This window comes from Heteronotia binoei, chromosome 11, assembly GCF_032191835.1.
Source record: "Heteronotia binoei isolate CCM8104 ecotype False Entrance Well chromosome 11, APGP_CSIRO_Hbin_v1, whole genome shotgun sequence".
Lineage (NCBI taxonomy): Eukaryota > Metazoa > Chordata > Lepidosauria > Squamata > Gekkonidae > Heteronotia > Heteronotia binoei.
The window spans coordinates 47,241,877-47,254,674 of NC_083233.1; the positions used below are offsets into that span (position 1 = coordinate 47,241,877).

Genomic DNA, 12,798 nt, shown 5'->3' on the forward strand with positions numbered 1-12,798 from the left:
CAGATACTGGCAAAGAATGTTTGTTGTGGTTTCAGTTGGCTTGATCTGGGATATATTCGCTCTGAAAGAGCTGGTTCTTAGTTACTTTCTCATCTGCTGTTACTTACTTTCAGTCTTGGCCCTTTCACCATCCTGTTAACAAAAAATTTGTGCCAGATTACCACAAAGTCATCGTCAACCCAATGGACCTGGAGACAATTCGCAAGGTGGGTAATACAAAAGGTGCAGCAATTTTGCTTCATGTCACATCTCATAATGCTTTGCAGCTAAAGAAAGGCCTGTGCATGCTCACTGAACTAAAAAGGTCCAGGAATGGATGAGAATGCATTTAAATCAGGTAAAATACCAAGAGTAGAACTGCCATGTAGAAATTTAACCTAGCATGGAAAAGCTTTACATTTCTAACCTGAGCTCCTGAATTTCACTTTGTTGGCTCCATTGAGGACCAGAAGTTATGTTTTAAAAAATCTGTTAAATTAGGAGCGCAGTCATAAGGGCAGCCTGCATTGCAGCAGCTGAGTGCTGGTGGAGCCACTAGTCTGCTCCCTAAAGAGTTTCAGCAGAGACTGGGAGTCAGGGAAAAGACCAAGAAGTGGGGCTGCACATACTGGAACCATGTCAGTGTCCCCAGCAACCAAGCTGTCATGTCCTGTACAGGTCATGAGGTTTGACAGCAGGGCTGTGATGGACAGGGCAGACAGAACCAGTCACAGGCCAGTCGGTCCAGAGATCCAGCCCTGCACACATCACAAGCAAGGGGTGGGAAGAACAGGGCCTTGTTTGCAGCACACCCACCCCTGTAAAGGAACAGAGACTTGCCTAACAATAACAGGGCAGTTGGCAGAGTTGGCATGGGCCCCAACAATCTTCCACTGGTGGCGACCCCAAACAGGTCCACAGCCTGTAAGCATCAAGAAGGAGGCCTAGAGGGATGAGAAGTATGCCCAGCCGGAGGTATCTGCTGCATACTGAGGGGGGTGCCTCCTGGCTGCTTAGCTGAGGGCAGTGTCTCCAGCCACTCCAGCTTTGTTGCCACTTACAGGGAAGATAGAAGGGGGGAGATGGGCTGAGATGGATGTGGACTCCAGTAATGGCTCTGAGTCCTCCACTACAGGCAGCTGTCCACTTCCTCTGCCACTGCCCTCTCCATTTCCTGCTGCCCGATCCCTCCAAAAACATCAGGTATGCCCGCTGCACTGGCTCTCCCCCCACAGCCAGACTGTGGGGACCCTACAATCCCCTGCCTTCTCAGCAATACCTCCTCCACATGTCTTTTGCCAGGGTGACAGGACCCCCCTCCCCCAGACCACCCACCAGCCCATCCCCGCTTTGCACAGCAGCCAGTGAGGTGAGGAAGGGGACCAAGCTGTGAGGCCTGCCTTGGAGGTGCTGTGGGGCCCCTGCTGTGTTGGCAGATGACCACAATGGCGGCCCAGTGGCACCTGCACAACCAATCACAGCCCCCCAAGCATAGGCATCCTTGGGTCAGAGCCCTCCATCTTGTATTTGTCACTGGATATCCCTAAAGAGGAGTCACTGATGGGGCGGGAGTGGGGAGCAGAGCTCCTGTCCAGCTGTCAGAACCAACAACCAGACAGAGACATGGTTGTGGCACAACCCAACCTTTATTGAAATGCAAATCATGGAAAGGTCTCATGACTCATTGACATCTTTCTGGGGCCATGGGGAGACAGACTAAGCCTTCCCTGGCATGGTATGCATCTCAGTGGGGTGGAATCACAGGTGCAAGAGCTGACAGTGCAGTGGTGTTGTAGCCCACTCCAAGAGGTAGGTAGTTAGATGATGGTAACATCCCCCTGAGTTAGATGATGGTAACATCTAACTACACTTGCCTGCCCTGTGTTGAAGTGCTCAGTGACAGCTAAGGATCCATCCACTCCAGCTACACCAGGCTGCGATCCTACAAGTGAATGGATGCAATGGTCGCTTGGCAAACTGCTCCATCAAGTAGAGTGGGGCAGCTGCCAGACCCGTTTGTCCTCTGCTGTGGGGGGGAGTTACCAAGCAAAAGAATGATCTACAAGTCAAATGCAGGGCTGAAAACATTCCCCCCCGCAGTTTTCCTGTGATACTTTCCTGGGATCTTTTCCCACTGCATGGCAGGGGCCACGGTGCCAGGAGGGTGTGGATAATGCCCACCCCTGTGTGAACACTGTGCTGGGCTTGATTGTGGGAGGTGGTATTACTGGGGTAGCACCTGGCCTCATGCAAGGGGAACAAGGAAGCAGGTATGCGTTCCCTACCCTCGTTTACCAGTCACTGCATGGTCACCCCTTTGAGTAGAGCCTTAGGAGGTGAGATAGGATTACACATTGAGACATGTTAGCCACACAGCATGGACTTTGCTCTCCCCATTGAATGGTTGCACTGAGGGCTCACCCAGTAGTGATAAGTGCCCTCTCTACTTTTCTCACTACCAAAGTGCCACAGCATTCGCTCTAAGTCCACACAGGGAGCTCTGAGACAGTCCTATGTTGCATACTGTACCTAATGAGTTCAGGCCGAGGTTGTTGTAAGGCTGGGGGAGGGGATCTGGCTACCACAGGGGAGGCAGATGATTTGTTGTGTCTGTAGTTGCATCCTGGCTTCCTCTGGGCTGTTTGGGTGTGTCTGCACCAGGGGTGGGTGGGGTGGGTGGTACTTGAGTTTTTGGCTTGTAAGGGCAACCGTGGGCTACAACATTTTTTTTTTTGCTGGTGTAACTTTCTGCTGCTGACTGGAGGTGGTGGTTTTTCCAGATTGAAACAGTGAAGAAAGGCAACTACCTCCTGCCATGCCCTCTAGGCCTGTCCACTTCCACACTGGTGCAGGGACCTAGTCCACTGAGTGGCTGATGCAAATGCACACATTGGTTGTGAAAGCCACAGTTTGGGTTCTGTTCAACATTTCAGTAGGGATGATGAGGACTCTCACAGATGAAAGGGCACACTGAGAGACTGTGGGATATAGAGAAGACCCTCCCATGTCTGTTGGGGTCTTTTTTCTGTTTAGGGCTTTTTGCAGATCAAAGGCAACACATCAGGTTGCCTTCTTCAGATTTCTCCAACATTTCACACTTATGTCCTATTTATTCATTCCAGAATATCTCTAAACACAAATATCAGAACCGTGAAATCTTCCTGGATGATGTGAACCTGATCCTTACCAACAGTATAAAATACAATGGTGAGAAGTGTTACTTGCTCAGTACAGTGTACATTTGACTTGAAGAAATTCCAGGGCAAGATCTGAGCTTGGCTCTTGTCACTTAATCCTGTGGCACCTGTAGCCTTGGATAAAGTATCTTGACCTAAAAGGTAGTCACTGAGGGAAGCTCTCCCTTCCCATCTGGGCATCTTGGTCATACTGCCCTAGCTTGATTGCTCAACCCTTAAACAGAGATGAGGGTTGACTTTGGTTAAATTACAAGGATTGTTAAAGCTGATTGGGATGTGGAGGCAGAGGTGGGAGTTGATGGGGCTCAGAATTTAAGGCTCTTGCTAGTATAAGCTTCCAGACTTTGTGAAGAAAGTTCTCAGGAAAGGAAGTGAAACTATTCCTAGGGTTTGGTTGGAAGGTACATAGTATAGCATATACCTTTAAAAACAGTTTTTATTTTTTTAAATAATACCCAGGCTGATGAAGGGTTCTAGTAAACTCAAAAGCTTGCACACTGTTATATGTCATTTGGTTGGTCAGAACAGGTATTATGGAGGTTGTGTTCTGATCCATGGTTCAGCAGCCTTGTTAAAGCTAAGCTCATCTGGGTTTGTTCGGGGACTGGGTGGGAAACCGCTTGAGAACCCTTTATGTAAGCCCCCTTGAATTGCCAGGTGAAAGAAAGGTGGCCTATAAATGAATTCCAGTTTCTAAGTAATGGAAAAAACCCAACCATTGATGAGGGTTTGAAGGAGGTAGTATTGCTTTGGTCAGGTCTTTAGCTGGTTCTAAGGTGAGCTTTTCATTTCAGGGCCTGACAGCCAATACACAAAAACAGCTCAAGAAATAGTAAATATCTGTTACCAGACCCTGGCAGAGGTGAGTAGCCCACTATGTACTGAACCTGCCCAGAGCTTTTTGCGGTGGTTAGCAATTCTACCAAATGCTTCTTTTTTGGTTTCTTAGTATGATGAGCATTTGACACAGCTTGAGAGGGATATCTCTACTGCAAAGGAAGCAGCATTGGAAGAGGCGGATCTGGAAAGCCTTGACCCCATGACACCTGGACCCTACACTCCTCAGGTGAGCCTTTCCAATACCAGCTGACCCTCTTCTGCTCTTAAAGGATTGGACCTTAGGAACTGTGGAGGTGCTTTGGAGTGAGGAAACACTTTTTTACCACAGAAATGAGGTCTTTCTTGTTAAATCCTATCTGTATCTTCCACCAGTAAACAGGTTGTGTGTTTGGGGAGAAAGAGTCCTTTCATTAAGATGCATAGCATGCTTTCTAAGCCACTGGAACCATGCCCTGTCTGGTCTCTATAATTTCACCTCCAAACACCTTTTTTGACTTCTTGTCCCATCTGAGCATATGGTTATGAGATTTCTTTTCTCCTCCACTGTGCCAGAATTATGCCAAGTGCTTGTCTTCTGTCTCCTTTTTGAACACTGGGTTGCTGCCTTTTTGTTCTAATTTAGGCTTTCTTGCACCAGATGAAAACTTCTGTAGAGATGTCAGGATCCTTCTAAAGAGTACAGACTCCTTCCATTTGAATGAGTTCTGCTTGTTTGCTTTGCTGATTTGATAAAAAGGCAAACTGGGCTTTCAATTTAGTGTTTCCCACTGAAGCAGACAGACCTTTGTTGTCCTGCTTTTATTCCTATTCACAGAATCATTTACATTACTTAGGCTGAACAGAGGTACCTCTTCAATCCTGTTTCCCGGCAATCTCCCCATGTTACAAAATGTTGAGGTGGGTGGTGCTTGGCAGATACAGTCATGCTGAGCAAAACATTGCTGCATCCTCATTCAGTTTTCTCTTCTTTCTTGTGTTGAAAGTTGCTGTATGTTTCCTTGTACTGAAATCAACTTAAAAGATTTGTGTTTGTTTTTGTATTGGAAACCAACTAATTTTTAGTCCAGCAATGTAGACTTCCAAAGAAAAGGACGTCTCATTTTTCAGATCACTTTCCTCCTGCTTGTTGGCAACAGGAATGTACTTGTTGGATCCTTTCCTGTAACTTATTCTATTAAAAAAATTAGGGGGGGGGAATGGTTGAAGAGGCAAAGGAAGAATGAGAACAGGCGTGCACATAGGTGGTAGAGTATTGTGGTATATCCAAATAATCATGTCTGTTTTATGAGCAGAGACCTTTGCTTAAACACAGACAGACAGCATTGAACACATGAAGCTGCCTTATACTGAATTAGACCATTGGTCCATCAAAGTCAGTATTGTCTAGTTAGATTGGCAGAGGCTGCCCAAAATCTCAGATGGGAAGTCTTTTCAATCATCTAAAACCTGATCCTTTTAACTGGCTATGTCGGGGATTGAATCTGGGACCTTCTGTATGCCAAGTGCGTGCTCTGCTACCCCTCCCCTATATTATAGAGAGGGTCCCCCATATCTCTGCTCCTTGATGAAAAATCTTTTATGCCTTTTATAATACAGTGAGGAAATAAGCATGATAGTGCATCTTTGTCTGTGTAGCCTCACTGGATCAGAGGAAACTGCATGTAGGCCAGTTAGGGATGAACCAGTTTCTACAGTTCCTTGCATAACACAGTCACCTTACCCCCCTTTGTATCTATAAAGCTTGGGTGATTTGAAAAGCCTATATATGTAATCTGAGCTCAGTGCACTGCAGCAACATAATATGAATACTAGGTGTGAGAGGCAGGTTCAAATTCCTGCCCAGTATTACCAAGTAAAAGTGAGGAGAGTAAAAATTAACAAGTGGACACTTGTGTACTAATACACTGAGAATAGGATTTATTGAGAACAGATCATATAGACATCAGCAATCAGACCAACAGATGGGAGTTTTCATGAACCCTTCTTCTCCTCATCAGTGAAATAGTTGAGGGAGTCTACCCTGGAGGTGCTCATAACTCCCGAAGTATCAGGTGAAGCAGCACGAAGAAGGATGAAGACACAACTTTACCATCCTAACACCTACACTTTATGACCTATACTGGAGGAGATTCATAATCTTTTGGACTCTGTGCTAGTGAGACCAACCCTGACAGTGAGGGTGGAAAGAGGTTTTGTAACCCATTTCTTAATATGGGCAGGACCAGATTATGGTGGTCAAGTCTTAAGAGACCTTTCATAGTAGAAAAGTGTATGCATCCAGTAACATCTTAAAGACTAACAAAATTTATGGCAGGGTATGAGCTTCAATGAGTCACTGCTCTTGTGTGAGTCCATCTGTTCTATATATCTGACATTAGAAACTGCAACACTGGGGAACATTTTAACCTTCAAGGACATTTTGTTGTTAACCTAAATGCAGCAGTTATCTTACAAGGGAATTTTAAAGGGAGATTAGACAGACTGCTGAATTGCAACTGATAACGAAGCTCAAGACAATGCATCTACCTGGACTGAATTGAGACATAGGTTTCCTGTCTCATTACCGATGTTGATTTCTCCATGGCTACTATCACGCTGCATATTACACCTAATCCAGTCACACTCTGCTATTGCCATTTGGCTGCTAATGTTATTTGGCATCTGAAATTACTCCACTTCCCAATATATAGGATAGATGGACTTACATTCTAGCTCAGGGGTGTCAAACTCATTTGTTATGAGGGCCAGATCTGACATAAATGAGACCTGGCCGGGCCATGTCGGATTGGGCCGAGCCATTATAGGCCAGGCCGTGTGTGTACCTATTTAAGATTACATAGCAGAGATATAAATCTTATAAAGAACACAGATAAACAACAAATACATTTTTTTAAAAAAACTTAAAACATGCTTAAAACGTTAGCACTCATTGGTCTTAAAGATGCTTTCTTTGTATTTGGGGGTGGGAGGAGTCTAGCAAAGCAAGCTCTCACTCTGCCCCTTCTTCCCCAAGGGAGGAGCCTCAGCCAATGGAGAAAATAGAGGTTTTGCTCTGTTGTTACTGCGCAGTTGAGCAAGCCTTGCAAAGCAAGCTGTTATGCAGAAGGAAGCAAGATATAGGGAGAAGGAAGCAGATGACAGCCAGTTGCTCAAGGGCCTGATAGGAGTCCTCCGGCGGCCTGATTTGGCCCCCAAACTTCATGTTTGACACTCCTGTTCTAGCTGTTATTTGAGAAGTGAGCAGTGATTCATGAAAGCTCATACCCTACCACAAATTTTGTTAGTCTTTAAGGTGCTGCTGGACTCTTACTCTTTTCTACTGCTGCAGACAAACATGGTTACCCATCTTCATCTGAGACCTTTTGTGTTAGGTTTTTTTCTTTTACTGAAGCCATTTTTCCCATGTCATAGAGACCTTGTCCATTATGTTGCTGGTCTCAGCAAGTAAGGCAACAGTTTCCACCAGCACTCTGAGAAGAAACTAGACTTATGTTTCATAAGATATTCAAGGCCTGATCAAAGCAGAAGGACAATGTTGTACTCAGTCATGCATCTCAGTGGGTTATCTTGCCTAAATCACAGGGTTGTTGTGAATGCAACAGTTTTAAGTTGTTCACAGTATAATGCTGTAGAAATAGGTAATATTAGGTAGATGAAAGAAGTGAGTTTTCGTATTTCTGAAACAGCCACAATCTGACCATATCTTGAGAGACTCCATACGACTATTAATTCCTGAGAAATTGATTGATTTTTTTAAAATGTACTTTAGCCACCAGATCTGTATGACACCAATACCTCTCTCAGCATGTCCCGTGATGCCTCGGTCTATCAAGATGAGAGCAATTTGTCTGCTATGGACACTCCCACTACCACCCCTGAGAAGCGGGGAATGCAGGTCAGAAAGCAAGCAGTATTAAAAATAATTGGAGAAGACTGGGTGGGGAAAAAGTAGGTTGGTTTCCCCGGTCAGTGGTAGACCCTGTGCAGAAATCTTGCAACAGGAAATATAGCATTTGCACCATCTTTTAAAATCAAGTGGGAGTTATGGTGCTATACTGGAATTGCTCTCAGAAAAGAGTTTGTCATCAAACTATTTGATAAAATGCTAGAAACTGGGGTGTCTATGGAGGCAGTGCAGCGATGATTTTGCTACAACAGGAAGGGCTCTATTTTCTTTTTATAAACAATGGAAAGAGGATAACATTTCTAAAAAGAAAAATGTTATCCTGTGTATGGAGCAGAAGGCTGTAGTCTACTTGGGTGGTCAGGCAGCCATTTAAATGAAAATCTGTGTCAGGGCTGTACTGAAGAATTTACCAAGCAACTGTGTACCCTAGTGAAACCTGCTGTTTGATTCCTATCTGGGTTTTTAGTGGAGCATAAAAATATGCACAACACAAATATAGAGAATAATTAGTGATTGTTGCAGTAGCCATAATGTTGGTGCCTTGGTTGTAGAGAAATTGGGGAGAGGCACCTCATGGAGTTAAAGGGTTGCAAATATGAAAACATGTCCTGAATAATTACAGATTAATTATTTTTCTAACATGTTGAGAGTACATGTGGTGTGACTGGAAGTGGCTGGAGTTACATACTTAACAGACATAGAAAGTACAGGGTTGTGTTAGTCTGTCAATTATTGGATCAGCTAGTGTTCTTTTGCAGATTTAATGAGATATCAGTATGAACCTGTTTTCCTGAAAAGGTGGCTTGTGCCATTCCAGGGAGCTGTGTCCCTATAGAGATGGCAGTGAGGCTGGGGAAAAGGAAGTTTGTTCACATTGTCATAGAAGCCCCTGTTTTTTAAGCCTTATGACTTGCTTTTGTGCTAGTCTTGAAGGTATGTAACACTGGAATTTTCTTGGAGGAGTATAGAAAGGCATTTGAGTGACAGAGGAAGAATCAGTGATGTACAGTTCAGGAAATTGCAGGGCACGCCACAAATCCATTGTGGATTTCTTCACTGTGGCCTGCCTGAGAGATCTTTTGTCTCGTAAGTGCTTGTATCTTCCTCAATGGTGTTGTCTCTGTGTTCCTCACTCAGATGCGGCAGGGCCGAGGTAGGCTGGGCGAGGAAGACTCTGACGTAGATATTGAAGGGTTTGATGAGGATGAGGATGGGAAACCTAAGACTCCAGCCCCAGTGAGTATATTTGATCCCATCTGTAGTCTGTTGGTTAACTTCTGCCCTCATGGTAGAAGCTGTGGCAGTGCAGGGTATTTCTGAGTGATGTCAGCAGTCTGAATGTGAACCCAAACCCGTCAGTTTTTAGAAAGAGATTGACTTTGCTGGTGAATGATGTCATTGGTAGACACCCATATTGTGCATCCTTCATCATTTTACGACTGATCATTTTATTATGACAGGAAGTGGAAGATGGAGATGGAGACCTTGCAGATGAAGAAGAAGGCTCAGCGCAGCAGCCACAAGCCAGTGTGCTTTATGAAGACTTGCTCATGTCAGATGGAGAGGATGATGATGGCAGTGATGAAGAAGGTGATAACCCTTTCTCATGTAAGTTGTAACTCTTTTGACTTTTAAGACTGAGAAGGAAGTTAGTGGTCATTAGAGCAGCTTACTAGAGAAGGTTTGAAGGGCACCTTTGCTTTCCATTTTAGGAGGGCTTGAAACTAGAAGGGGCCCAAGCTTGATGGCAGGTGTGACTCAGTAGAACTGTACAGAAGGGACAAATATGGCATTGTATTGTATTGAGTTTCAGGCTGGCTTGTGTCTTTATTGTAACCTGCCTGTGCTTGTTTCCCTCATTTCTTGTTTGCCTTCCTCGTAAAGACTCAAGGTTGATTAGGTTTAAAAGCCAATGCAAAACAAGAATTACAACAGACAATGCAATAAATGTGGATTATGCAAACTAAAAGACCCATGAAATAGAAACAATATACTATGTCACATAAAGTGGATTTTGCAGTTAGAGCACACTGAAGTAGAGACATACAGTCAGTAAATGATGCAGCATAAAGGGGGAAGGAGGGGCAAAAAAGCAGTACAACAGCCACGTATGGATCATTCTGTGGAAGGCTGATTTGACTGTATTTAATCCCTTTAGAATGTACTATGTTTGCTGTCCTGAGCTCCTGGGAGAAATATTGACTCAAAATGTATTAAGAATATTGAGGCCCAGGCTAGCCTAATCTTATCAGATCTTGGAAGCTGAGCAGAGTTGACTTGGTCATTACTCGGGCATGACACCATCAAAGAAGTCTAGGCCTGCTACACAGAGGCTGACAATGGCAAACCACCTCTGTTCATCTCTTGCCTTGAAAACCCTATCGAGTCACCATAAGTTGGCTGTGGCTTGATGGCACTTTCCACCAGAAAATTAATATTTCTGTTTCCTCTCATGTCTGCTCAATGTAAAACAATTTATATCAATTGCTGTTCTTTTTGACATAAGAATATTTTTCTAGTATGTCTTTGTGGATCTGTGGTATTTAGCAAGCTTTTAAAGAATTATAAACTGCAGAGACAGTATAGTGGTAGGGTTGCCAGGTGAGGTCAACAACTGGGCAAGGAACTTACCAGAAGGCTCCAGGAAAGGGGAGGGAGGCTCCTGGAGAGGGAACTCTGAAGTGAGTTCCAGGTGAGCTGCCATTGCATTCTATTGAACATAATGGAGTTTGGGGCACTGTCTTTTGGAGCTCATAAAATTGGGCCTCCTGGTCCAATCTTTTTGAGTCCTGAGGAGTTTTTTCAACTATGCTGAAAATTTGGTGCCTCTACCTCAAAAAACAGCCCCCCGAGCTCCAGATACCCGTGGATTGATTCTCCATTGTACCCTATGGGGAACGAGTCTCCAAAGTATATAATGGAGCACCCAGCAGCTATTCCCCACCCCCTGCTTTCTGATAACCCTGAAATGGACAGAAGGGCTCCAAATGAGGGGATCCCCTGTCCCCAGCTAGGTATTGGCAACCCTAGATGCATGTCATAGTACCTCTCTGTATTTATTTATGATTTGTATCCTGCCCTTCCCACAAGTGGCTCAGGGCAGCGAGGGGAAGATAGTAACTGGGTTGTTGTGTCATGATTAACCTTCAGACTTGATGTTGTGTTAAAACAGCTATTCAGCTTAGTGAAAGTGGGAGTGATTCAGATGTGGAATCCAGTGCAATGAGACCTAAGCAGCCTCATGTCCTTCAAGAGAACACACGGATGGGCATGGATAATGAAGAGAGTATGATGTCCTATGAGGGAGCTGGAGGAGAGACTTCACATGCCATGGAGGATAGCAATGCAAGGTAACTATTGTCAAGTACACTGTTGAAGCCAAAAAGGAGAGCACAGTTATCTTAAATACAAGATGGTAATGCTATACCTGAATGCATGTTGCTGGATTTTAAGGAACATCATTGCTTCTATAATGTAAGTGCTGTGTTGATCACAGCAGTACTTGATGGTGCATGGATCTTGAAATATTCTTTACACTGATCTTCTCTCCCTCCCCAGGGTACTGCCTGTAGAATTATAAATAAAGTTTAAACATTTTTAAAGATCCTTAAGTAATGCCTTTGAGGGTCAGGTCTATGCACAAGTGTTCTGTAATGGTAATCGTCATGATCTTTTTTTCTTAGTTTTTTGTTTAGTCATGCATAGCAGTGTGGAAAATTAAGTTTTATATATGCATCTCAGGAATGGAGGATTGGCATTACTGCGCAGGATTAGACAAGAATCGTTGTTCATACTGCACTGAACATTACAAGTAAAAAGATATAATAATTAGAGAGAGTTCTGTCTTGTTACCACTCATTTTACAAGTAATAAATACATAAATGTCACAGATCCTGCTAGATAGCCACATTCCATGCAGCAGTTTTTCCTCATGTTGTAAAGTGCTAGGCCTGTTTTATAAAATAAAGTCTCACGAGTCTTGTGTTTTCTAGTTATGGCAGTTATGAGGAACCAGATCCAAAGTCTAATACCCGAGATACCAGTTTCAGCAGCATTGGGGGTTATGAGATCTCTGAAGAGGAAGAGGAGGAGGAGGAAGAACAGCGGTGTGGTCCAAGTGTGTTGAGTCAAGTCCATCTTTCGGAGGATGAGGAAGATAGCGAAGACTTCCATTCTATTGCAGGAGACAGTGATTTGGATTCAGATGAATAAGCTCATCAGTGTATGATGTGAAGTCCCCAGCCCATTTTAGGAGTTAGATTTCCTTATTCAGGACAGCCAGTGCTGCTAAGAGACTTCTTGTTCATTCATTTTTATGTGCACATGTATTACAAGTGAATGAGATGACTTGACATAGAGGGCATCCTGCTGAAAGCATAATTTCACATGTAAATACAATATCTGTGTGTGTGATGTAGCTAGTGTTATTTCTGTTGTAGCTGAAAATGGTGCAACCACAATGAGCCTTGAATGGCTGATATGTATACTGATCCTACTACTACTTGCCAACTAAGCCTTTTTACTTCCAGTTGCGACTGTTTCAGCTTACAGGTTTTTGTTTACATATGTTGAAAAACTTGACCCAAATGTAAATAAACATTTTTTTAAAAAGCCAGTGTGGTTGTTTTTGCTTGCTACCCACTACCCTTCCTCCTATGTAACCAGCAGGTGAAAGTGGTAAGGGATCTTTTAACCCGTTTCATGTTTGATCTTAGTATTATGTGTCCTTTGTTTGTGGATCCAGCCTGCTGTTACCCAAAGGAGGATGTATGATTTGGCTGGGCTGGTTGCCAGTATATATATATATTTAAATTTTCAAAAACATTTTATTGAGCTTAATAAAAGCAAATACAAGGCAATCAATGACTGTATCAC

The 12,798-nt window shown here is 43.8% G+C and overlaps 1 protein-coding gene across 10 annotated transcripts in view; it reads left to right on the top strand.

Annotated features, from left to right (window-relative positions):
• TAF1 (TATA-box binding protein associated factor 1) overlaps nt 1–12,534 on the top strand; it is a 41,604-nt gene extending 29,070 nt beyond the window's left edge. For 5 of the 10 annotated variants that reach the window (XM_060250050.1, XM_060250052.1, XM_060250055.1 and 2 more), the window contains exons 32-40: nt 114–206; nt 3,102–3,186; nt 3,971–4,038; nt 4,126–4,242; nt 7,786–7,911; nt 9,061–9,159; nt 9,384–9,531; nt 11,096–11,273; nt 11,916–12,534. In XM_060250050.1, coding sequence (XP_060106033.1) covers nt 114–206; nt 3,102–3,186; nt 3,971–4,038; nt 4,126–4,242; nt 7,786–7,911; nt 9,061–9,159; nt 9,384–9,531; nt 11,096–11,273; nt 11,916–12,135 — 1,134 coding nt within the window. In that variant the 3' untranslated portion in view covers nt 12,136–12,534. The remainder of the gene's footprint in view (nt 1–113; nt 207–3,101; nt 3,187–3,970; nt 4,039–4,125; nt 4,243–7,785; nt 7,912–9,060; nt 9,160–9,383; nt 9,532–11,095; nt 11,274–11,915) is intronic. The other 5 variants (XM_060250056.1, XM_060250060.1, XM_060250057.1 and 2 more) reach the window with 3 other exon arrangements.
• Nucleotides 12,535–12,798: the final 264 nt, after the last annotated feature.